Source organism: Choloepus didactylus, chromosome 17, assembly GCF_015220235.1.
Source record: "Choloepus didactylus isolate mChoDid1 chromosome 17, mChoDid1.pri, whole genome shotgun sequence".
In the NCBI taxonomy this organism is placed as follows: Eukaryota; Metazoa; Chordata; class Mammalia; order Pilosa; family Megalonychidae; genus Choloepus; species Choloepus didactylus.
This window is the reverse complement of record NC_051323.1, coordinates 76113451-76139109: the sequence shown is the minus strand read 5'-3', so window position 1 is coordinate 76139109 and position 25659 is coordinate 76113451. Positions and strand designations below refer to the sequence as shown.

Genomic DNA, 25659 nt, shown 5'->3' with positions numbered 1-25659 from the left:
CCTGGGGGCAGGTAAAGCCAGCGCCCCACGGAGGCTCATGGGCCAGTGGGGGGGTGTCTCACTTCACTACCCAGAGCCTCTTCCTAGGGTCAGGTGCCCGCTCAGAGGCGTGGGCTTTTGCTTTAGAAAATGTTCCCGGGAAACTTGCAGGCCCTTTGGCAGAGACTGGGGGGGAGGAGAGCTGTGTGGAGGGGAAGGGGGAGATCCCGCCGCTGGGGGGGAGCAGGGGTGGGGGGGTGAGGGGTGGGGCTGGGGCTCTTTGCCCTCGGGTGCCCTGAAGTGGGGGCAGAGCTGAGGCTCCAGGTTTTGTCGGGTTAGGAAACAGCAAAGCATCTAAATTTAAGTAAATAGGCAACTAGTGGAGCGTGATACTTGCTTAAAAGTACAGACAATAAAGAACAAGGTTTCTGCTTGAGACAAGGAGAAAGTTTTGGTAATGGATGGTGGGGATTGAGCACAAGATGTAAACGTAATTAATACCACCCAATTGTACACAGTGGTTAAAAGGGAAAAATTTCTGTTGTGTATATGTTACCACAATAAAAATAAAAGGAAAGAAGGAAGAGAAGAGGAAAGAGAAAGAAAGAGGAAGGAAAGGAGGAAGGAGGGAAGGAAGGGAGGAAAGGGGATACAGGGACAAAAAGAAATAAAGACAGATGGGGGGAGGGGTCGTGGGGGTGCGGCGCACAGACGGGTCAGGTGCATGGCGGGGGCACGGGTGTCGCCCACCCGCAGGGGCGCCAGGCTTTCTCCCCGAGGGCCCGGCGGACCCCTGGGGCCGCCCTCTCGGTCGCCTGGATTGAACCCCGAGCTGCCCGCGCCCCTCGGGCGGCCCCGGCGGGGTACCCTCCCGCCGCAGACCCCCAGCTCCCGCCCGCTCACGGCCCCCGGGGCGCGGGGCTGGAGGGCCGGCGGGCGCAGTGTCCGCGGGGGCGCGCTGATGGGGCGCCCGCGGCCAGGCCTCAGAGGGTTAAAGCCCCGACGGCCGGCGCCGCTGTCCCGCGAGCATCAGGGGCGGCATCAGCCCAGCGCCGGCCCGGAGGTGGGCGCAGGGTCCGGCGGGCCCCCCGCTCCTTGGCGCCCAGGCCCGTGGCGCGTCCTGGCGGGTTCGGGGCGGCGGTCCCCGCGCTGGGCCGGTCCCGGGGCACTCCTCGGGCTCGGGGAGGGGGGCGGGGTCCGGGGCTCCTCCCCCACCCCGCCCCGGGCTCCCCGCTCTTAACCCGCGCGCGGGGCGCGGGGCCGTGGAGCAGCGAGGCCGGACCTCCGCAGCCGCCGCCCGATGGCCCCCGCCGCGACGTCGAGGGGCAGCGCCCTGCCCCGCGGCCTCCGGGTTCTCGCCACCGTTCCCGACCTGCTCTTCACCCTCGAGTTTGTGAGTGGGCCGGGCAGGGGGCCGCGGCCGGGACACACCCGCACCGCCCCGGGGCGCCCGGTCCCCTGGAGCAGCCCGCGACGCGGAGCGCAGCCTCGGGGGTAGGGGGGCAGCGCCCGCTCGGCCGCGCGGCTCCGGGTCGGAAGCGGGTCGGGGTCCGGGAGGCGCCCGCGGTTCCTGAAGCTGCGCCCGGGTCCGTCCGCTGGGCGCCGCGGGGACGCTCGGGGGCGCGGGGGGCGCCCACGACCTCGTAGGGGCGACTGGCTCCTGCCAGGTGCAGGGTTTCGCTTAAAAAATATTGTGCGTGTGCGTGTGCGTGTGCGTGTGCGTGTGTGTGTGTGTGTGTGTGTTTGTTTTAACGACAAAAGAGGTTTGCTGTCACCTCCGAGGTTTGGCACTTCGCAGGAGGCGGTCTGGAGCGCGCAGGGGGAGCTGGATCCGGTTTCCTCTAGGTCTGTTCTGTAGCTGCACAACTTTGATCTGGAAACCATCAGAGAGGCCATTGTTTGCGGGGCCGCGGTCACTCCGCCCTGCGTGGGGCTGGGGGTGCTGGCCGGGGAGGTCCCCGCGGCCGGCGGATGGCGCGACCCGGTTCGGGCCCAGGTCCGCGCTGCGAGGACTCCCAGCGGTGGGCTCCCCGGAAAGGGCTCGGGGTCGGGGGCGGCGCCCTCAGCCCCAGCTCCCCGGGGGACCCCCGCCCAGCCTGGGAAAGAGGGTTCGTTTATTCTGTGGGTGCGGCCACCGCGGCCTGCGGGTGCCCTCCCCTTTCCCCACCCCAGACGGCCAAGACGATGTGGGGACCCAGCTTTAAAAAGGGGACCCTTCCCAGATTGGAGGGGGAAGCCCAAAGGAGCAGAGGGCTCTGCAGACGTAGGTCTGTGTCCACACGGGGCTTGGGGGACAGGGAAAAGGGGCACAGGTGCCTGGTAGCCCGGGTCTTGCTGACCCTGAGGTAAGACTCACATTGAGCCCAAACCCGGGGGTGTCCAGAGGAATCCATCACCCCGGGCAGCCACGGAAGCGGTGCCTGGAAGGACCCCTTGGGAGCTGCTGAGGTCACGCCGACCGTGAACACGTGGGGACACCCCAGGCCCGGGGTGGGGGTGGGGGGCTTGCCCAGTGCCCCCCCCCCGCCTCAGTTCCTTCCATGCCCAGGGCCGCTGGGCGGAGGCTGGAACTGACCAGCTGGCCAGTGTGTCCGGGCCCATGGCAGGTGCCAGAGCCTCCCCCACCCCAGGGCTGGCTCCCACCCCTGAGCCCGGGAGCTCGTACTGGAACAGTCTTTCCCCAGACGGGACGTCTGGGGGCTTCTCTTTATGAACTCATAGCCCCTGCTTGCACAGAGCTGGAGCATCCGTGAGCTGGGAGAGAGGGATGATGGACAGTTCTTTCTGAGCCCCCTGCATTTAAAAAGCCATTTTTCGACCGAAAGAGAGGATGGTTGGTGGTGAGATGTGAGGGGGCAGAGGGACTTAAAGCAAAAACGTCTTCCTGGTGCCTCAGGCCTCCCTGTGTAGCTGCTTGGCGCACAGGAGAAGGGTCGTAGTGGAGTGTTTATTCTTGGACTTTGGGCTTTTGCAAAAGACCCTCCCAAGAGTGGGCTCAGGCAGCGGGCAGGTGCCCGGGCCCGTGTGTCCCCCCTGAGAAGTACAGCCGCGGGGAAGGAAGTGAGGGCGCGCAGGCTGGGAACTCAGAACCGAGGGCTCGGGAAGCTCATCCCCCAGGGCGGGCTCCTTCTGGACGGAATCTCTCCCCCTCGCTGGAACCCTCCTGCTCCCTGACCCCGATGGCGTGTCTCCTCCATCCCGGGCCCTCTTACCCCACTCCCCTCTGCCCCGACCGCCTCGGACTTTGGAGAGGTCCTGTCCTCTCAGGATCTCTTTCTTCTCTCTACATTTCCTCCTGTCCCGGGATGCCTGGGAGAGAAGACGAGAGAGCGGCCATCTGAGTTTTCTTCTGCCGGGTCCAAAACCACAGAGCCGTACGTGGCCGTGATGTGTGGGTTAAATTAGAGCCTGAGGGGGTTTGTAAAATTATGAAAGGTCTCAAATGCTACAGAAAAGTGTACGTGTCAGGCTTTCACAGGCATCTGCGTAACTGTCACCTGACTGTCAAATCTCAATATTTTGCCTCATTTGCTTTTATGTCCAGGAAGCAAAGCTTCACAGATGGCGTCTGAGCTATCATCCTCTTCTCCTCCGTCAGCCCCAGGGAGCCCCTAGGCTACAGGGGGTCCCGTCCCCCCTGCCTGCACGTGTGACACCTGTGAGCCTCACCTGGCGGTGCTTCATGTTTTCACACCTGGTGAAATAGCATCACACTGCAAGGCCCTTCTGCAGCTTGCTCTTCATGCACGTTGGGTTTTGAGATTTATGCCCGTTGCCCCTGCTCCCCATTCTTTGGTTGATGGACATTCTGGTTATTTCCAGTTTGCTGCTGTTTGCCATTGCCAGGGACACTCTCACATCAGGTCTTTATTGAGTGCTGGGGTTTTCTCCTGGAACCCGGGGAGCCTCTGGCTGGCTGGCCCTGGAGAACGCACCTCCCAGCTCACCCCCCAAGGTCAATCCCCTTCACAGCACCCTAGATGGCCGTCCCGGGAGGCCGAGGACACTTCATCTCAGGACCCCCACTTTCTCAGGCCCCCTTCCCAGGCCCTATTTAATTTTGATTATTTTATAAAGAATGTCCCCCCAATTGCATACACTCCAGGCTGAATTAGAATCACCCCAATTCCCACCAGCAGGGCATGGAGATCCCCCCGCTGCTCAGCCCCTCCGTCGACAGACTTTATCATTTTCTGCTGGACTCATGGGTGGGAAATGCTTGATTATTTTGTGAATCTGTGGTCGGGGAGTCACTGATTACTCACAGGTCAGGGCCCAGGCGTGATCTCCCGGTAGCCTGGGAGGTGCCCCTGCCACACCCAGACCCACATCCTCCCGGGCCCAGCAGCGCCCAGTGGAGCTGGTGGGTGGGGCTCAGGGTGGGGGGTGCACTGTCACCCATTTCCTGGCCCCGTGGGGGGTGACCCCCAGAGCCCCCAAGGTCGTGCCGAGGTGCCTGGTGCCCTCCCCGCCCCGGCCGGCGGCTCTGCTCCTGGCCTGGGTCCCGCCCCCCACACTGGGGACTTTTCCTTTGGGAGCACCGGTTCCCCCTCCTAAGCCGGGGGTCCGGGACCCTGAGGTCACCATGCAAGGAGCGAGCTGTTGGTGTGGACACTTCCTGCCCTGCTCTGACCGGAGCTCCCAAGGCTGCTTCCCCTACAAAGTGCCAGGAGCGACCCCCTTCTGGGGCTCGAGATGGAGGGGCTGATGGCGGAGTAGTGGGGGGCTCTTTAACTTGGCTCCCCTCTCCCAGCCCTGCCAGGTGCAGCTGCTGGAAGGACGGTGAGGAACTAAGGGGGGAGGTGTCTTTGGAAAGAGTGTGCTAGGGGTGTCCCCTGGGGTGCGTGCCCCCTCCCTGCACACACAGAGTGGGGGGTCTGCCGCCCCCTGAGATGTTTCGTGGTGTGGCAGGGTTTTCAGACACTTAATTACTGAAATGAGACCATGTCCGTGACCGGAAGGGATCAAAGACTTTTATTATTTAACGGCAACCAGACAAGCCCCGAGACCAGCCCTGGTGGCCCCTGAGCCAGGGCGAAGGGCACGGGGAGCGCCTGGGCTGGGACGATGACGCCGTGTGGGATGATCCACATTGCGGCTACGCGGGGAAGGGAGCACCAGCAGCTGGGAGGGAGCCCCGGTCTCCAGGTCCCCAAGGACCCCGCTTCCATGAGGTCACAGCAGGCCACGCCCAGGTCCCCCCCAGCAGACAGGATCACGGGAGCGCGGCCCCCAGCCCCGGCCGCCCTCGCCAAGGCCTGGTGCCCTTCTCTCCTTCCGGGAATGGAGCTGCAGCCCCCAGCCCTGGGCACCTCACCGCCCCCTGGGCCGGCTTGCCCAAGGCACACCCCGGCGTGAGGTCCCAGCTCCCGGGCCGGTCAGGAACTTGCATCCCCCAGCCCTGAGGCCCCCCAGCTGCCCCCGCGATGCCGTGAGGTTCTGAGTGGTCACCTGCAGGCCGGGCCGGCCCCCTCGGCTTTTCTTGCAGGGGTGGAATAGTGGGGGCAGTTCTCAGTGAGAGGCTGGGCAGGGAGCTGGGGGTCCTGCAGTCCCACGGGTTCAGGGCACGGCCCCTCATCTCCTGATGCCCCAGCCAGGGACCCCTCACCAGTGCCGGGGTGGGGCTGGCCCCGCTGAGCCTGCCCTGCCTGCTGCCCCTTCCTGGGTCGAGGGCCTCGTCTGTGGCCGTTTAGAAACAGCCAAGGCCCCTGGCCCCGTTTTCTCCTTTCCTCCTCTCTAAACGAGGGGGAAGATCTAGAGGTACATGTCCCGCAGGGCTTTGTTTGCCAGGTTTGAGAAGTAGCTTTTCCAGTTTTTCAAGAACCAGAAGGCAGCTTTGATTAGGAGTCCATGACTTTGGGCTGCTGTTTGGAACCTCGGAGGGGATGATGGTGGCCGATGGCCGGCTCCGCTGGCCCTCCCGTCAGCACGGCACCCATGGCGGATGCACCAGAAGTCACCACGGCCGAGCCGCATTGAAGAAGTGCTTTTTGGCTTTTCCCAAGCCCCCTCCCGCGTCACGGCATCCCCTCCGCCTGCCCTCCAGATGCTCCTGGGGCGACCCATGCCCAGGGTGGCCAGACAAGGGCTGACCGTGTGCACCGCCCCTGCCCCTCCAGGGGCCTGCAGCCCCCCAACCCTCACCCCACACCCCACACCCCGCACCCCACACCCCGCACCCCGGGCCGGATCTGCACAGCCTCTGCCACAAGCCTGTCTGAGGGTCTTCAGGTAGCCCCTGGACCCGGAGCTTGGAGCCAGAGGTGGCCGGGGCTGGTGCGGATGGGTCACCCAGGTTCCAGGCTGTTCCCCGGAGCATCCCCTCTGGTCAGGGGCTTGGAGCAGGCCCTGGCACTCTCTGAGTGGGGTGGGGTCCAAAGGAGGGGTGCTGTGCTCCAGTCCGACCCCAGCCCAGAGCCAGCAGTAGGGTCCCGTCCTGGGTGGGGCCATCCACCCCAAACCAACGTCCTCACAGCCTGAGGCAGGGTGACCCCGTGCACCTGGTTTAACGCGCCAAGGCTCTGGGGCCTGAGAAAAGTGCAGAGGACCTGAAAGGAAACCTTATCACCAGCCGTGACACGTCGGTGGAGGGCGATGGGAGGAGGAAGGCCTGGGGCCAGCGGCCAGTCTCGGCTGACGGAAAATTCCCCACCAGCTCCCCCGTGCCTGTTGGGTGCAGCCGGCCTGGAGGGGCGGCAGAGATGACAAGGGAAGCTCCTGGATCCAACTCTGATGGAGGCCCCAGGGTGGGCTCTGGGGGGCGAGTGCCAGGAGACGGCCAGTGGGGACGGATGGAGGGGGCCGACTGCCTGGGCCTGCTGGCAGGGGGAGAGGGCACCCCTCATCCCAGACCCCACGGGGGACCCTGGAGGGGAGCACAGGCCGGGCCCAGGGTGCGTGAGGCCCTGCTGTGCACCTTCGGCTTGGTTTTTGGTCCTTTCCTTGAAGGACTGAGCTCCTGACCGCGCTGCCCAGAGCAGAGGGTCAGAGAGAGAAGCGTCCACGGCCGAGCTCACAGGCTCAGCTCGGCCCCCCCATGGCGCTGTAGTCTCCTGGGCTGGTGGCCCTCCTGCCCCGTCCCAAGCCCACCCGAGACACAAGGCTGCCCACCCATGGGGGCTCTGGCCCGGGCCCTGGGGGCCGACACAGCAGGGCAGGAGCTCACCAGCTGCAGGAACGGGGCAGGCAGCCAGGCCTCAGTTCCCCCTGCACGGGGTGCCGTGTGGGTGAAGACAATGCGGTATTTATTCACTGAGCCCTTAAGCAGCGCCGTGCACGGTGACTGCTCGGCCGCTGCTGGGACGATCGTCGTTCGTTTACTGACAACCCAGGCACCTGTTCTCACAGCAAGCGGCCAGTCCGTGCTAGTGGGGGGCAACCACCGGAGGGGTGAAGGGGATCCCTCACCACCTTCCGCCTGGCGTGATCCTCTCCTGTGCTGTTCGTGGAGATAGGTGGGGGCTGAGTGAGATTTGGGGAGCACGGGGCTGTTGAGGGCTCCCTCGGCTGCCCCCCTCTGGAGCCTTCCCAGCGTTTCTTCTCTCCCGAGGGGGACGGCTGCGAGCGGAGGTGTGTCCCCTCTGGGCACTGCTCGAAGGCTCGGCACCCTCTCCGAGGTGATTTGTCACCCGTCTCAGGGCGTTGCTGGTTGAAAGCAGGGACGGCTTCCAGCACCCTGTGCCCCACCACCCCAGGCCCGGTGACAGGCCGGGCACACCTGGTGCTTCCTGCAGGATTTAGGAGGCCTGGGGGATGGGAACCCCCAGCTTTTGTGTCATAGGCATTTTATAAAACCAGCCAGGTAGACTTCACTCGTCTCCACCCCAGCTGGGGGGTGTTGGCTTGGGACACTACACTCCAGAGAAACGTGTTCGTAACCCTAAGCCCCCCGTGGTTGTGCACCAGTGGTGAGGAGGGCCTTCCAAGGGGGCTGCGTCAGCTGAGGGTGGCCAGCCGAGTCGGGAGGGTCTCCACCCCGTCACCGGAGGCCCTGTGAGGAAGGGCACGGGGGAGGAAGCCAGAGGAGCACCAGAGCCGGGGGTCAGTGGGACTCAGGAGCCGGGCGAGGCCGCATGAGCGCACCACGCGACGGACGAGCCAAGGGTTGCCGGCAGCCAGCCCCAGAGCACCAGTTTGAGAGAAGAAAGTGTCTCCTGGCATGGAAACTGTGAGCCAATCAACTCCCACTGGCTAAGCCGGCCATCGGCGGCATCCACTATGGCAGCCAGGAAACTGAGGCGGGCGTGGGGGGCTCCTTTGGAGGAGGTGGAGGGAGCTGCCCATCCACCCCTCAGACCCAGACCTGACCGTCATCTTTGCCCCTCCCCGGCTCTCAGCCCCTGCCCGTGGCCACCTCCTGCTGGACAGTGGGTCTCCCCAGCCCCGGCACGGACGAGGCGCCAACACAGCTGTTGTCAGCAAGAGGCCAGCACTGGTGCAAGGCCGTGCGCCCCACGTCTGTGTTCTCTGGTCACTAGGCAGCCCTTGACCTCACGTGCAGCTGAGTGTCAGGCTGACGTCCCACCCCGTGGAGACCCTTCCCGAGACACCCCCAGGCCTTGGAGGGACGCGCAGGCAGGGGTGGGACCGTCCGGTTTGCTCGCTGACCCCTCGGCAGTGCCCGCCAGCACCAGCTCCGCCCCCGCCTGGCGTCGGGTGTCCACGGAGTCTCTCCTTCACGGCTGCCTGCCTGACATTTCTCGCGGAAACTTCCTGCTTCTGCCCATCCTACTGGGTGAAGCCAGCGGGTACAGGAAGGGCAGGCAGAATTTTCCATGCCGACGTGCAGGTGCTTGTCTGAAAACCCAGCTCTGCAGAGCTGAAGGAGCTTTTGTTCATTCCGGAACCTGTGACCATCCTCTGCCTTTGAGGGTGACAGAGGTTAAATCAGTGACTGTTGGTCACGCAGCCGGGGTGCCGGGGTGCAGAGCCGAGGGCCGTGCTGCAGAACAGATGCCCCCTGAGCTTCAGGGCAGGTTGGGACCGGGCAGGGGTCACTGACGGAGGGAACAGCAGGGCCACGAGTGGCCTCCCCCAGCCCACACCCGCCTGGCCCTATAAGCTATGGACCCGACTCAGCGCCCGTCCCTGGGGATCCTGAGTCTCCATCCCTCTCTTCCCGAACAGACCCAAGGACCCCCGAGGCCAGGGCTTTCCTTCCAAGTAGGTCCGGGGGTGCTGTCTTCACCTGCCGGGGAGGGCCGAGGGCGTGACGTTCCCCTGGAAGGAAAGGGGTCAGTGGGCAGAGCGATTGGCATAGGTAAACCGAGTCAGGGGCTGAGTGCCACTTCCGATGTTCTCCCAGAAAGCTGTCTGTGCGGCTGGCAGAGGGAGAGGAGGCCCCTTCTCAGAGAATCTTCTGATCTGCCCCCTTGAGCCCTCAGGGTGGGGGTCCGGGTCGGGAGGCAAATGCAAATGTCGGTGAAGAGGCGGTCAGCTGGTCACCGGCTGGGGTCCCCACTTTTGTCTCCAGGGCCTGAATCTACTGGTGGACACCGACCTGCCCCAGTGGGGTCTAGTGGCAGGACTGGGAGAGAAAGGAGGGAGAGAGGGGCCTTTGCCGAGCGAGGGTCTCGGAATAAAGTCCATTCCAGGCTGCACCGGCCCCGTTGGCACTCGGGGTGTGGTGGGTGGGCGCGCCAGGGAGGGAGTCTCTCCGCCGACTTGCTGGGGTGGGTCCTGCCCACGAGGGAGGCCTGGAGAAGCTGGCGGATGCCCTGCGGTTGCTTCCTGCGTCTCTGCCTCGGAATCGGAAACCCGGCCTCAGGACTGCCCTCAGACCCGTTTCCTGAAGGGGGGCACCAGGGGGACGGAGGGGAGTCTGGGGAGGCCTTGGGTCTTCCCATCCGACCTCCCCCTGTGCACCTTCTCCTGGACCCCAGCCACCTCCCCCGCAGGGCTCAGCTGCCCTCCCTCCACCTAAGGCACAGAAAGATTCATTTTTCTCAGTCAACAAAACCTTCTGCAGGACCGGCCTTCTCCTAGAACACAGTTACTGTCTGGTCTAGGCACCTGCATGAAATGTCCTCCTGGTGCGGAAATAATGCGTGATGGCTGGCACAGTGGTTGCATTGCCAGCCACGTGAGTTGGGGTGCTGCTCTGGAGGGCGCGTGGAGCTCCTGGCATCCGAGGCGAGCCAGCACATGCCTTTCTTTTCCTTCCTGTGGAGAAGGGTTCTCCCCACTTGTGCACACTGGAAGGACAGCTTAGCACTGGTGCACAGACTGTGCTCTCAGCCAGTGCCTTTATTTCTCAAGAATCTGAGGCACAAACCCCTGCTCACTCACAGCTGTGGGGGTGCCCTCAGAGCTTTTGGGGTGTCTAATGCAGGGGCACACCACCAGGTGTCTGTGACTCTGAGTGGGAGGCCCTTTGGGGGCCACATTTTCAGCTGTTATTGGAAGCACTTTTGTGGGTATAGACCCCTCCATTTTAATAGGGGGGTCCCAAAAATCCCCAGACCATTTGAGCAAACCCTCTGCACTTATGGCAGCAGTGGCAGAAGCCCTGGGGACTGTGGCAGGGCACTTTTGGGCATTCAGCCACACAAGCCACGCCAACTCCACGTGAATCTCAAGAATGTGCCAGAGAATTCCTGACCCCCCCACCGTTAAACTGAGGCTCCTTGTTTAAAGAAAGGCTTTCTCATATTTTTACGTCCTTTGTGTTTCCTTCTGCAGAGTCAGACAGATTTTTCACGAGTTTGGTTTCCAGGGGATCATGGGTTTTTCTCTTTTTGATGCTTTTGAGGCAATCTTTAAATTCTGGGCCCCCCAGGGTTTGTGTTGGGTAACTGTGCCACGAGCGCCTGCCCCATGGGGGTCTGCACGCGGTTAAGGGCCAGACTTTTCTTCAGCAGCCGAGAGCCGGGGAGCAGGGAGCCCCCAGGTGCCACCCGGTCTGTGGATGCCAATGCGTCCAACCCTCCCCATGGCCTGAGGGGCTCGGCCACGTCACTGTTTCAGAGGAGGGGCTCACAGGTCCCCGGGGAGGCATCCGAACTCGACAGCCCTGGCTGTGAAGTGTCCTCTTGCCCCCCTCACCTGCCCCCCCATGGAGGAAGAGCAAGATGTGTCCCCGGGCGGACGTGGGGGCTCCCCTGGGCACCCTCAGAAAATTCACAGAACTCGTCTGACCAGGTGACCTCAGATGCAGATGCCTTTGGAAAGACTTCTGGTCCGGCTTGTCTATCACTCCTGATTCTTGGAGAACCTCCACTCTGCTTGGCTCCCAAAACTGGGTGGAATTAAGACATGACTCCCCAGTTCCTGCCCACATGGTGGGTGGTCTCCAGAGGTGGGACCCTGGGGGGCGGGGTCAGCACCTCAGGTGACCCCAACCCCCAGCCATGGGCGGACCCCAGGGCCCAGGGAGGGTGAGCTGGCTCCTGTTAAGGCGAGGCAGGTGGCGGGGGGGCACGGTGGGCAGGCCCTGGAGAGGCCTGTGCTGCACACCAGGCGGGGCCTTGGCGATAGAGCATATCGTCTTGTTTGACGTGAGTGGCCAGGTCTCCCGTAGACTTGTGCCATGAGAACACATCGCGGGGCCCTTGGCAGGGGCTCGGGGTGCCTGTTGCTTGTCTATCAGCTCTGCTGCCCTCAGTGAGTCAGGCTCCGGGCATGAGCCCTGGGCACGGGCGGTTTTAACAGATTTCCCGGGCGATAGGGTGGGGAACCGTGGAGAGGCGGCCCGAGCCCCACCCCGTCTTCTGGCTCGGGGCCCAGGGCCCACGTGGGCTCCTCCGGCTCGGGGGTCCCTGTCCAAGACCAGCCTTGCCAGGTGCGCCGTCTCCGTGGCGATGCTGTGGCGGGGGACAGGGTGGGGGTGGCAGGAAGTCTGACTAGTCGACAGCGGACGGGAGCCGGGGGCTGCGCCCCGACTTGGTGAACATCTTCAAATACTTGCTCCTGGTGTTTGCTGCCTGGAGGCTGGGAGCCACCCGGGGTTTTCTTTCCAAAGGGAAGTGCTGAACCCTCACCTACCCTTTGGCTCTTGACAAATATTTGGCCAGGGGGCCGGGGGCCGGTGGGGCCTTATCTCCAGGGCGTGGGTGCCCTGCCCACTCCCTCTGTGCCCTGAGTAGGCCTGACTCACGCCAACCTCAGAGCAGGGCCCGGGGGGCTGCCCGGCGGTTCCCCCCACGGAGGACATGGCCCCCTGGCCTTCCAGAACCTTCTCAGGGGCTTTGGCATCCTCTCGGTGGACGTGCTCGCCTTCCTCCACCGGGAAAGCACCCCCGCCCTTCGGCAGTTGACCGGGTGCGTCGCCTCCACTGAGGGCAGGCCCTGATCCGGCTGCTCTGCCCGCTGGGTGCTGGCAGCTCCCGCGCCACGATCAGCAGTGCAGGCCTCTGTTTCCACCGTCTGCTGCGTGCTGGTGTTGGCCCCTGGGTGACTGGGCAGGCTGGGGCTGGAATCTTCACTCTCACACCCACGGTCCCGTTGGGCCCCACGGGCCACCGAGTGGGGCGGCCTCAGGACACTGCTGCCCTCAGACGAGTGAGCCGAGGCCCCGGGGGGAGGCGGAACTGGCCGCAGCCTCCCCCGACTCAGTGGGAGCAGCCTGCTGAGCGCCCTGCTGAGCGCGTCCCAGTGTGCTTCTGTCCTGGTCTCTCGTGACGAGGACGTGCCCCAAAGGGAAGGGACAGGCCTCAGGGCACGGCTGGGCCATTGGGCTTGGACGTCAGGCCATGGCTAAAATCTCGTCTCCCCTTTGGCCTTGTCGTTCTTGCTTCCTCCTCCTCATCCTCTCCAGGAAGTTCTGTGCCACCCTCCCCCGGCACCCACCTCCCAGGCCTCCCTGAAGCCCCCTCCCTCCCTTCCTCTCCTGGGCCCCCCCGGGAGGGTGGGGAGGGTGAAGGGAGGAGCCCTTGACCGTCCCGACGGCAAATTTTCTGGTTTTTAACAGTTTCTTCTGTGCCGAGGATGTTGAGGGTGTGGAGCTTCTGTTGTGTTTCTGGAGCAGGTGGGACGCGGTGCAGCTTTCCTGTGAGGAGGAAGCCAGTGGTCGTGCAGCTGTGTCTGGCCAGAGGCTCCTGAGGGATGAGATGCAGTCACTGAGGGTCCCCCAAAGGGTGGGGTCGCATGGCCCAGGGATGGGGGCTGTGAGAGCAGAGGTGCTTTGTTAAAGTCCTTTTAAAAGATTTCTCTTCACCATCTCACTATGAAACCGACTGCTGTAGATAAACGAGCAAAAGGGAAAAAGAATAATTTCTTAAAGATGCCTGTGCAAGACAGTGCACAGACACGGGGCAGGGGCTGGGGTGAGCACAGGGTGGGCTTTGTTCTGCGGACAACCACCAGCAGGGGTTCTTAGCATGGGCACCAGGCATGAAAGTGTGTGTGCATGTGTGTGTATGTGTGTGCATGTGTGTGCATGTGCATGTGTCTGTGTGTGCCTTGTGATGTGTGTGCATGTGTGTGCATGTGTGTGCATGTGTCTTGTGTGTGTGCATGTGTGTGCGTATGTGTGTGCATGAGTGTGTGCATATGCCTGTGTGTGTAGTGTGTGTATGTGTGTGCATGTGTGTGTTCACGTGTGAGTGTGCATGTGCGTGTGTGTGATGTGTGCGCATGTGTGCGCACATGCATGCATATGTGTGCGAGTGTGTGCATGTGTCTGTGTGTGCATGTGCATGTGTGTGCATGTGTGTGAATGTGTGTGCGTGTGTGCATGTGTCTATGTGTGCGTGTGCTTGTGTGTGCATGTGTGTGCATGTGCCTGTGCCTGTGTGTGCCTTGTGATGCGTGTGCATGTGTGCACGTTTGCGCATGTGTTGCATGTGCATGTGTGCGGTCGTCGTTGACTTGTCTATTGGGGGGGAGTGGCGGCCGGTTGCTAAATCCTAGGCTCTCAGGATTGCTCGGAGGGTACTGGCGGCGGGGGCTCTTTCCCGGAGGCGAGGGCGAGGCGGGGGACTTGGCCAGGTCCCCGGCGGAGGCGTGCAAAGTATGGAGGGCGGCGAGAAAGGAACAGGCGGGACACCTTTCTTTTATGATGAAGAAGCCAAGAGAGTTTATTAGGGGAGAGTACAAGCTTATATCGGGCGGTTTAGAGGGCGGGGTAGCTGTAGGGGTTAAAGGCTTGGGTTGGTTCTGAGAGGGCGTGAAGGTTGATTGAAAAGGTGCGGGAGTTGCTCCGGTAACGAAGAGGGTGGAGGGTACGGGTAAGGCACGGGGGTGGGGTTTTTCTCCGGCAAGCCCTCCCCAACGATTGTACTTTGGAGTGAGGAAATGGGGCCTGCCTCCGGCCTCACTTTCCCAGGCCCGGGGGGCTGTGGAGGGCGCTGTCGCCCGTGCCCACCACCCTCCCCAGGGGCTGATCAGCTCCCCCAGCCCGGCCCGCCAAGTTGAAGCACGTAATCAGTGTCCCGCACATGTGTATGTGTGCACATGCATGTGTGTGCATGCATGTGTGCATGTGTGTGCATATGCCTGTGTGTGGTGCATGTGTATGTGTGTGCGCACGTGTGCATGTGCCTTCTGCGTGTGTGTAATGTGTGTGCGTGTGTGCGCATGTGCGTGCATGTGTGTGCATGTGCATGTGTGTGCGTGTGTGTGTGCGTGTGTGTGCATGTGCCTGTGTGTGCGTGTGTGTGCGTGTGATGCGTATGGGTGAGAGCAAGCGGGAGGGGAGGGCTGAGGGAGAGCGTCTTCCGTGGATCCGGCCTCGTCCTCAGCAGCCGGGAGACGCCCAGAAGCCAACAGGCCGAGCCCCGGGCGCCAGTGCCTGCGGGAAGCTCTGTGCGAGCTGGGACCAGACTTCACCTCTGCTCTGGCTTATCTTTCCTGCCCTTATTTTCCCCTCACCCTAACTCCTTCGTTTATGTTTTTTCCTGTGCATATATTTTTGTAAGCCCTTTTGTGAATGCACGGCTGGGACAAGACTGGGTATTGATCGATCGCTCAGTCCAGCCACAGTGTGGCAGGGGACGCAGCAGGGCCTGGTGGGCGTCCCCTTACTCTGCACGACCCAGGATGCACATGCCGGTGGAAACTGGGGGCTTGGATCTCCCGGGTCTGGGCTTGCACGTGCCCGCTAAGGGTCCTGCCTGGCCTCCCCTCTTTAGACGACTGTCCTCAGGGGCTCAGGGATGCCGGGGACCCTGCTTGGAGGAGAAGACTCCACGGCAGCCGGCGTCTCTCATTGTCATCAGCCACAGGTCTGAGCTCCGACATGCAGGTGGCCATAGTGGGCGGCCACAGTGAGCGGTCACAGCGAATGGTCACGGTGAGTGGTCACAGCAAGTGGTCACAGTGAGCGGCCCCAGTGAGTGGCCCCAGCGAGCAGTCGTCGCCCAGCCTGTGTGGGCCGTGCCTCTGGGCCTGGCGATGCCACACGCCTCTCCTTGCCCTGTTGGTCCCTTTCCCAGCACGTTTCCGTGTCTAAGCCAAGAAAGCCCGTGGATTACTCTCTCACGCTGGATTCAATCCAGAGAATGACTCGCAAACACCCAGAGTGTTGTCTTCTTCTGCCTCCCCTTACAGAAGAGGATTTTCTGGAGTTAAGGGGAGTCATCTCCAAGATACAGGGCAAGGGGAAAGAGCCAGGTGCAGGATAACCTTCACAGATGCCACCATTTGATAGAAAATGGACAATTGAAATTGACGTTTAATGGGTGCGGGGTTTCCGCCTGGGGAGCCGGGGGGTTCCGTGGCCGATGTTGGCGAATGCGCACGACTGCACTGAAGAACACTCTTGAAAGCGGCTGAAATGGGCAACGTTCTGCTGTGTATATGTGACCACGAGAAAAAGGCTTTAAAAAGTCGGGGGGAACATACAGGCACACCCAGGCACCCCGAGAAACCCCCGACCCTCCGGGGGAAGGAACGGCTGGTGAGGAAACAAGGCTGAGAGGGAGACTTGCTTTCCTCCTGTAAGCTTTTGCCACTAACTGTTTGATTACTTTTAATGAATTGGAGTCTTTAAATAAGAGAGTAATTAAATTTAAATTCCTCCTGGGAGGGAGGGAGGCTGCACCCCGACGTCCGCGGATCTGAGCGCAGACCCCTCCACACGTCGGCCCGCCACCCCGCCGCCAGCCTCCCGGGCCTCTCCTTGCTCTGATCTGCTGTTGCCCAGAATCATTTCCCATCTCTGGTTCCAGCGCCGGAGTGGCCCAGCCCTTCTCCTCGCCTTGGAGAAAAGGAAGAGGGTGAAAAAGGGAACCACTTTCTCCCCACGGCACGCGGGATTCCCTGGCCAAGGAGCATCTTGGCGCCCGAGGCCCTTGCAGGGTTCCGGGGTGCAGGGCCCTGTCTGCCCTCTTGCAACCCCAGTCTGCTCCTTTGGGGGTTGCTCCGGTTTGGCCCTGTCCGACCAGCCATGGACAGATGGCTGATCCACCAACACGGCTCGGACGCACTTCTGGACGGGCTGCCCCAGGTTCCCGCCCAGCAGCGAGTCAGACGGACCCTGCCCTCCGCTGGGGTCAGGGGACATCCAAGTGGATCCGCCTCATCGCCCAGGTCGGCACTGGGCTGAGCTGGTGCCAAGGCTGCGGGGAGAAGGGACACTCTGGGGCGTTCAGACAGGGCCCTCCTGGGCTCGGTCTTGCACGCTGGGGCCTCCCGCCCGCGTCCTGGTCATCTTGGCACACTCATGTCCGCGTCACCCGAGAGGAAAAAGGCACAAGATGGAGCCTGTTTGCTCTCAGAGGCCCCCATGGGGAACTCACACGCACCCTCATGCGACAGCAGCCCGAGGACGGGACTGTGGGTGCAGTGACTGTACCCCGGTTTCTCAGGAGGTCTGGCGTGTGACCCCGTGGTTCTGCCAGGTGCCCTCAGGGAACCTGAGCCACAGGGATGCTTCTGGCCGGAGATGCTGGCATCCGACTCAGGAAGCACAACTCGGCCTTGATAAATCCAGATTCTTCATTGCACTGGTTTTCCCCAAATGTGATTGTCCCCTGAGGCTCTTCCACCAAGAGGCCAGGAACACCTGTGAGGCCAGCGGCCTGCCCCACCTGGGAGGGGGTCGGGGTGCAGGGTGCCCCCAAGTCCACGCTGCAGGGGACGCAGGACGGTGAGGGCCTGTTCTCAGCCGGGCCAGGCCCCGCCGAACCGTGGGGATCCCTGACGGCAATGCCCTCCCCCCGGGGTCCCGGTGCACCCCGAGAGCCGTCCTTGTCTGGGTGGGGGTGGAGTGGGGCAGAGCTGATTTTCCGCTGCACGGGGAGGACGAGGACGATCGGGAACCCCAGTTCGCTTTGTCCAGCGTGGCCTGCAGCGGACCTGCCGGGCCTCAGGGTGTTGCTGACCATCCAGCTCCTCTGGGAACACTGGGGCTCCTGGACCCCTGGGCCCCGAGGGCGTCTCTGATGCCCGGCCCTCCCCAGCCTCCCCACTCGGGCAGCCAGGTGCCACTTCCTGGACCCGGGGACAAAAAATGCTAATAACACAGTGCGGCTAATTTATTTTGCCAAACGAAGGTCAAAAACATAAAAGAAAGGCTGCCTTAGTATTTAAAATGTGGGCAGGAAACAATCCCAGAGCAGATAATATCACCATAATATCAGATGACAGAAGCCTGTCTTGGGCTGACAAGTTGCATAACATCTGTGTGCCTCGGTTTCCCCATCTGAAAACGGGGATGAAGATGGACCCTCCCTCTTGGGTCATTGCGAGGACTGAGAGTATAATATCTGTAAAGAGCTGGGCCTGCACCCGGCAAGTGATGTGCATGGTGTAGGTGTTTGCCAAAGAGAGAGAGAGAGAACCGTGTGGAAACACGGAGTAGAGACGAGCGAGCAGGGGACCTGGAGACGAGCCCGGCCAGCCCAGGCCTCGGGGAGGGGGTTTGGGAGGGAGACTCCCACCGCCTCCTGCTTCCCGGGCCCCCGGGACCCCCGTCACCGTGGTCCGGAGGCCCCGTCTGGGGCCCGAGCCACCCGCGCTGTGCCCTGCAGGTGTTCGGCGGCCTGGTGTGGATCCTGATCGCGTCGTCCCTGGTGCCCATCGCCCTGGTGCAGGGCTGGGTGATGTTCGTGTCCGTGTTCTGCTTTGTGGCCACCACGACGCTGCTGGTTCTCTACATGATCGGCGCCCACGGCGAGGCGGCCTCCTGGGTCACCCTGGTGAGTCCCGGCCGGGGCTGGGGCGGTGGACCCTCTCCCGGGAGGCTGACCCCGCGGTCCCGGGTGAGCTGCGGCGGCCTCTCCGCCACGGTCCGTGCTGCGCAGGCCAAGCCTTCAGCCCGGGGACGGCGAGGGAGAGGGCGGTCTCGATGCTCCCAGAGCCCGATCGGCACCTGCCCCGCCCCGGGGACTGCTCCCTTCGGGGCAGTGGGTCCGGGAGGCCCCCGCAGCCCCCGAGCCTCGGCCCCGCAGCCCGCACCAGGCCTGTGAGCCCGCGAGTCACCCTCAGTCCCAGCCCCAGCGTCACCCTAGGAAAACCCAAGCGGCCCCACCTCTCCCCGACCTCGGGGAAAGCAGCGCCCCTGCTCCACTGAGGCCCTCGGCCCTCAGAGCCCGAGAACTAAAACTCAGCTGCTCAGACGGCCCCGTGAGCCGAGCACCGTGGAGGGGGATGGAAGGGGGACGGCAGGGCGGGGGCGATGGGGCGTGGGAGTGAGGGGACGCAGCAGGAGACGGTGCAGGGCTCCGGGCCGCCCTGCTGGGATCTCGCCCCGGTCTGCGTGGGGCAGCTGCAGTGACCGCTGGGCCTGGGGTGTGTGTGTCCCCACGCCTCGCCCCGTCTCCTCCCGCAGGACGCAGCCTACCACTGCGTGGCCGCGCTCTTCTACCTCAGCGCCGCGGTGCTGGAAGCTGTGGCCACCATCCTGATGCAGGACGGCTTCACCTACGAGCGCTACCACGAGAACATCGCCGCCGTGGTGAGCGCCGTCACCGGGGCCCCGGCCAGGAGAGAGGGGGCACTGGGTGCCAGCCCTGCCCCAGGAACCCCGTTTCACAGAGGGTCACCGGGGTGGGGGGGCTCTGTGGCCCCCATTCCCGGCCCCAGCTTGGGGCAGCAGCCCTGGCAGCTCGGCTCTGCTGCCCGTCCTCGAGGCCAGGGCCGGGAACGGGCAGCCGTCCCCTCCACAGGCCGAGCCCCACACGTCCACCTGCTGACCCGAGGGCCCCGGGTGGGCTGCACCCACAGCAGGGTCTGAGCACACCTGCTGCACCGATGCCTGCAAGTCACCTGCACCCCGAGTCCTGGTTCCCTTGACAGTAAAGGGGGTGACGGTTCCTGACCTCAGGGGCTGTAGGGCTGAGGCCCCCACCCCGGGCGGTGGGGCAGGGCCTGGGTCTGTCTCTCCAGCTCTTTGCCCCTTTAGCAGAGTGGATGGGTGCAGGAGGGGGCTGGCACGCTGCATGTGGGGGGCACTCCTGCACCCCAAAAGGAGCTTTCTCCCAGGGCAGGGCCAGACCCCCAGGGTCCCTGTGACCCCATGAGGTCAGTGGGGCAGGTCGTGACCTGGGATTTCCTTCAGGGACAGGCTGGACGGGCCAACCTCCGACACTCTGTCTCCCGACGATCTCCTCAGAGTCGGGCCTGGGCGCCCACCCGGCCTGCAGACCCCCGGGGAAAACCGGACTCTGACCACGGGTCTCGTTTCCAAAGCAGGGAAAGAGAGAGTTTCAGGAACAGGCTCTTGGGACCTCTAGAAACCGCCTCACAATGGGTGCAGACCCCGAGGCCGAGCACAGGGCCAGCCCGAGGGGCCCCTCCTTCTCAGCCGCCAAGCAGGGGCGAGAGCAGGGCCGCAGGGACAGACGGGGTCTTTGCTCCCCAAGACCCAGGAAGCCCCAGCACCCCACCCAGCCCCAGCCGACTCCCCAGCTCCGTGAACACGGCCTCTCCATGCTCCCTGGCTCCCTGTTGGTCGCCCCCAGGACAGCTGGGCGTCCCCCAGGATGGCCGCTCTCCAGGCAGCAGCACCCCAAGACGGTGTCTGGGCTGCTGCCCCTCCCCTGGGCGGCTGGTGGCCTCCTCAGGCACCTCCAAACCTCTCTGCTTGACCCTCCCCTTCCTAGGAGAGCTGCGAGTCCCCCTCCCCAGGCCTAGAGGCCCCATCCTGACAACAAACACAGAAAACAATTTCCTGAACTTACTGTGGAAAACAAGCCAAAGGTGGACGGGCAGTGGTCAGTGTGTCGGCGCTTGGCTGGACCCTGAGGGGCTGAGCTGTGCCCTGCCCACTGGCTGGCCTGCAAGTAGGGTTCTCAGGGCCTGCTGTCCTCTGATGTCCTTCTCTAATTTGTCTGTAAAGGCAGCAAATGTTCCCAAAAGTGTACAGGGACCCCCCGAGGGCCTGGCAAATCCCCATAAAGAGAGTGTCCGGCTTAGCAGCCCCAAGCACCCTCGGGGCCTGCGCCCCAACTGCCAGTTCAGCCTTGTGGGCTTCCCAGCTCCACCTAAGTGGGGGTCTCGGGGGGCACAGATGCAGGTCTGCATGACACAGCTGGGTGTGAGGGGGGCATTTGTCCTGGTGGCCATGGAGCTCCGATGTCCGGCGTTACCCCATGGAGGGGGCCCACTGTTTTGGGGGTTGAGCCAGAGGTGTCCTGGGCAGGGGGGCACCGAGGGAGCCCCCAGGCAAGCACACGGCAGGGACCGGGGAGGCCGCAGCCTCCCTGCAGGACCCCGGGGGCCTCGTGTGTGGGGACGTCCCCAGGCTCTGCCCACACCAGACCTGCCCTGCAGAGGGGCCCCGCACCCCTGCCCCTTGGTGCCTTGTGGGGAGGGATCCCGAAGGCCACCGTGTGTCCACTCACGTCCCTGCCACTCACATAGGCTCGCTTGGAAAATCCTTCTCTGCTTCTCGTTCCCGGGGGCCCGTGGGCGACACGGCTGGGCCCCCCGCTGCCTGGGGCTGAGCGGGCCTGGATGGCCCTGGGGGCCCGCAGCGGGGAGGGGGCTCCTGTGCCGGCCCAGGCGGGGGACTGCGCACTCGTGTGTGACCGGGTCCCTACACGCTCCCCGATGAGTCCCCTCAAGCTCGTTATTAAATAACTCGGCTCCCTCGTGGCCTCTGGCCAGCGCAGGAGCAGCAGCTGGGCGGGTGTTTGTGCACATTTCCGGGAGTTGCGGGAGCGTGACCGTCCTCCAGGCGGGGTCTGGACTGGAAACGCTTGACCCCGCGCCCCGGGTCTCCAGGCAGGTGCAGGTGTTTGGCTCCGGGCAGGTGAGACTTTGGGGGGGCCGGCCCGGGTGGGGTGACAGGAACGGAGAGCACCAGAGCATGGGGGGCTGAGCTAGCCACCTGGCTCCCCGGCAGCCCCCGCCCTGGGACAAGCGGTCAGAACCCCCACTGTTCCCCCCCCGGCCCTTCCTCTGCCCCCAGCCCCAGGCCCAGCCTGTGAAATTAAGGACAACATTCTGGCCGGGATCTGGGGTGCGGGGCCTCGAGGCCTCCCCAGGGCTCAGGGTCTCTTGGCCGAGTCTGCGGGGTCCGCAGCAGGTGGACCCCGGCCTTACTGGGGTGGGGGGAGGGTGCCTCCGTGCAGCAGCGACTCTCCTCGGGGGGCTTCCCATTGGGGTGTCTAAGGGCCCCGTTTCCCATCAGCTGGCACCAACATAATGTTGGGGGGCGGCGGGTAGTGTCGTCTTGCTTCCCACAGCTCGAGAGGTGCCTGGAGCTCTGTGCCGGAAGGTTCAGGCCACCTCTGGGCCCGGCGGGAAGGGACATCTGCGGTGATCGTGGACGTGGGGGGTGTCCACACTCGCTGGGGGACAGCCCGGAGCCCCAGGAGAGGCCCGTGGGGCCCGCGCTGCGCCCTGTCGCCGTGGCTGATGGTCGTTTATCTCGGTTTCAGGTGTTCTGCTACGTGGCCACCCTGCTCTACGTGACCCACGCCACGCTCTCTCTCATCAGGTGGAAAGCTGCCTAAGAGCAAGTGCCCCTGAAAACCCAGCCAGGGTCAACCGACCCGCCAGCCTTCTGGCATAACTCCTTAGAACACTCTCGACGTTGGGGAAAAAAGGAAAAAAAAAAAGCAGCGTTCTGTTTCTCGGGGTGCTGTGTTTGCGCTCCCACATGCCTTCGTTTTGGGGTTCGCGGCTTGCTGTTTAACCTCCGGCTACTGCGCTCTTTCGTTTCCTGCTTGTGAAAGCGGTGGTGGGGGTGGGAAGTGGGGACTGTCGTCGGAGAGACCACGAAGCAAAGGTCCCCTGCTGACCCCGGCCGGGTCTCGTGGACCGGCTGCTGGACTGTCCAGGGCTCTCGGGGGCGCCCGGCTCGAGGTGTGCCCGCACGTCCTCACGGCTCCCACGTGTCACAGGGACTAAAACTCACCCAGCGAACGTCCGCGGCTGTCCGTGGTGGACGCTGATAAACCTTTGGAATACTTACTTTATAAAATGCCTTTATGTTCACCAGTTTTGTGAGGTGTTTTTGGGGTTCTGTTTTTGATTCCCCAGTGTTGGGTAAGCCATCACCCCATCTTTCTTCCCGAGGAGGCCTTTGGCTTAAACCAAATCTTTGGAGGCAACGTCAAACGGCAGTGCCGCGGGCGGCTGTGAGTGCGTGACGGCTTTGCGCCCCCCTTTCCCAGCGGGGTGGCCACTGCCTGGGCCGTCCCTCCCCGGCGAGCCTTGTCCTTGCTTCTGAGATGCCAAAACAGCCTGGCAAGGGCCCAGGGCACGTGGAGGGGCCACCAGAGCCCAGGGCCAGGCCACCTTCTGTACGAAACAGCAGAGCTTCCTTCACCAAGGGCCAGCCGGGGCCCCTCCTTTTCCTCCAGAGAAAGTGGTCTGTGCTCAGGTAGCATATCCTTGAGGCCGAGGAGAGCAAGGAGCACGAGTTCCTCTCACCCTCTGTAAAGCTGATCAGAAATGTTTGAGGCAGTGTGCTCCGAATTCCGCTTGGTGGTGTGGCTAATGAACAGGTTTTAGAATCTTTTTGGGGCCTCTCTGCATCAGACACAGGGTTGCAAAAGGAAACACACTGTTGGCTGCCGAACGCCACGTTTTGGCTGCGAGGTGGACATCTGGGTAGAGCGAGAGGGGCAGTAAGGAAGGGGGACCCAAAGTCAGGGACCCTGAAAGCCCAGCTCCCCCTTCGAAGAGGCTCCTTTATCCCAAGGGTATAGCGACAGTCCACAGGTGGGCCCCGGACAGGTGCCCCGGCAGGGCTGGGCCGCCCCTGGCAGAGCCGACTCAAACCTCAGGGGGAGGTGTTCGCCCCTCCCTCTCCCCCGACACCCCAGGATTAAATCCGGTCTCGGCAGCGGGTTCAGGAGGGGCTTCGTCATCAAGGATAGTCAGTCCCTGAAAGGGCCGTGTGCAGCGGCAGCCCTTAGAGCAGACCAAGTTTCATAGCAAATAATGAGCAAATGACTGGGGCTTTAGCCTGAAAAATTGAGCTACAAGTTAAGACATGAAAGGAAGCGTGTCACACATTTAACAAAATTTGCAATTGCATGTTGATGAGAAGTCTCATTTTTCAACTGAACTGCCTGGCAGCACAATGCTACGCCAGCAACACGATGCTAAAGAGGCTCATTTTTGGCCCCCACAAAAAAGGAAAAGAAAAGAAAAAAGGGAATCGAGGGCTTAGTAGAACTTCCCAAGGATTTCTCAAACTTCTGCAATTTTAATTATTCTCTTTAAAGAAACTTTCCTATGGTCTTTTCCTATTTTCTCTCTTTCCAGTTGCAAATGGGTCCAACTCCGATCCCCCTGGTCAGAGGCCCTCACAGACAGCTCTCTGGGGTCCGGGGCCTTTTGATTAACACCTGTTTGTCCCGTTCTGAGACCACTGTCCCTCGAGGGTGTGGGGTGTCACCTGCTCCCCAAAGCCTCTCGTGGCAGGCACCCCTCACCTCTGCCTGGGCTCAGGCAGGAGAGGACCCCCTTTCGGGCCACAAAGACCCTGGCTTGGGTCAAAGGTCAGACAGCACCAACAACCAAACCCGACTGCCCTGGACACCCACAGTCCATACCCGTGTAGCCATCACACTGGCTGTTTTTGGCACTGCGTGAGCACCTTGTGTATACAGCTCCCTGCCAGCCTCCGCAGCTGCAGTCGGGCACGATTTCCCAGGTGAGCTGCCCGGGACACACTGGGTGCAGGGAAGGGGCCAGACCGAGGCGGGCTCCTCTGGCCTGGAGCCCCGGGGCCCCCAGCTCTGCCCTGTGCGGGTCCGTCCTCTGCTGTCTCAGGAGGGGGACCCCCTCCTGCCTCCCATCAGGGGCTTTGGCGCCAACCGGGCGGGGCCTTGTGGTCTCTGCGATTGGCGCCAGGGCCTGGACGGTCAGCCCGGCTGTGACTGTGGACACGTGTGGCCAAGGCTGCATGGAACAGGAGGGCAAACGGCAGCGGCCAGCGGGGACCTTTGGAGCCCCCCGCCCATGGCTTCCCTGGCTGGGGCCCCTGCTTGGTGGGGGTGCTGGGGGCACCTCCTGGAGCCGCCTCGTGGTGGGAGGGGGCTTCTCACACACAGTCCGTCCCCCCTGGAGCCCCCCGCCCCCAGCTCGGCCTGGTCTGTCCCCTCAGGTCTGCCTTCCCTGGGGAGCAGGCAGGGCTGATCGTCACCCCATTCCAGAGCAGCCTCCAAGAGCAGCTCACCAGGCCCCGTTTCTGCAAAGCGCCTGAGCGGAGGGTTAAGGCCTCCTGACGCTGCCTTTGAGACAGCAAAGGGTCCGTGGCCGCTGCAGGCCACACAAGGGCCCATTGTTCCGGAAACGGCCGGCCCGGCCTGGGGTCACAATGGGCCTTTCAGGGGGACAAAGCGCCTCTTGCACGGCCGCGCGTCCGCCCAGGGCCTTTGGAATGGCTGATCTTAAAGCCGTCCCCCCACCCGTGCCTCAGTGGTCTCAGTCATCCCTCGGTGCCCAGTCGTGGCGGCCTGGGGCAGCTGGGCTGCTGGGCTGCCGACGCTCCTCGCTGTGTAATGTCCCTGGCCTCACTGCCCCGTCTGCAAAATGGGAGTATTTGTTCCACCTCGGAGCTTGGTGGGAGGATTGAGAAGAGGGGCCCAGGGGCTCCGTGAGCACCAGCCGTGGGCCTCATCGTGGACGAAGGAGGTAACGTCGAGAGGGGCCTGAGGCTCTCACCTGGCTGCTGACCGTGTTTAGTCACCAACCGAGTTCCTGAGGTTCTTTCGTCACCTGCGACGGATACTTTTTCTTTTCCCCCCAGAACTGGACGTTCAACCTGCCATGACCCAGGTGTAAAATAACCCACTTGGTAAACCACATTCTGGGCCCTGGGGAAGGAGCCACACCTGCCGAGCCCCAACCCAAGCAAAGGGCAGCGTGAGGCTGGAGAGGGTCGAGGGGACAGGCCAGGCCCCAGCTTCAGCAGCGGAGGAGGTCAGAGAAATTCACAGATGAAGAGCTTGAGGGTCTGAGAGGCCCAAAGACACCCCCACCCCCACTCCCAGCGTCCAGAAGCCCCTGCTGGGGCCGGCACTCAGCCTCGGGCCCCATCCCCGCCGCGGCCTGTCTGCCAGCTGCCTCCCTCCCCCTGCACCCCCTCTCCTAGGACACCCCCTGCCTTCTGCCACACACCCCAAGGCGAGACGGAGACGAAGCTGAATGAACACAACCCACAGCGAAGACTGGTGAGGGGTGACCCAGCCCCGGGGCCCTCAGTGTCTGGGTGCAGACCCCACAGGACGCGTCCACCAGGTGGCTGGGGCGAGGGCACGGCGGTCCCGGGCACCAGGCCCCAGCAGCACATTCAGGACGCAGGGTGCAGAAGGAGGAGGGGAGCTGGCCCCGGGGCCC

The 25659-nt window shown here is 63.2% G+C and overlaps 1 protein-coding gene across 1 annotated transcript; it reads left to right on the top strand.

The window, feature by feature from the left end:
* The first annotated feature begins 1216 nt into the window (after positions 1-1216).
* On the top strand, positions 1217-22305 carry MAL (mal, T cell differentiation protein). The gene is made up of 4 exons (XM_037807734.1): positions 1217-1372; positions 17889-18056; positions 18689-18814; positions 21744-22305. The coding sequence occupies exons 1-4, from the start codon at positions 1280-1282 to the stop codon at positions 21816-21818; spliced, it is 462 nt and encodes a 153-aa protein (XP_037663662.1). The 5' UTR covers positions 1217-1279; the 3' UTR covers positions 21819-22305.
* The last annotated feature ends 3354 nt before the right edge of the window (positions 22306-25659 follow it).

Excerpts from the sequence above, each read along its gene's own strand:
- MAL (XM_037807734.1), top strand. The coding sequence starts at position 1,280 with ATGGCCCCCGCCGCGACGTCGAGGGGCAGCGCCCTGCCCCGCGGCCTC. Across the intron at positions 1,373-17,888 it reads TGCTCTTCACCCTCGAGTTT|GTGTTCGGCGGCCTGGTGTG; the intron begins GTGAGTGGGCCG and ends TGTGCCCTGCAG. Across the intron at positions 18,057-18,688 it reads CGGCCTCCTGGGTCACCCTG|GACGCAGCCTACCACTGCGT; the intron begins GTGAGTCCCGGC and ends CTCCTCCCGCAG.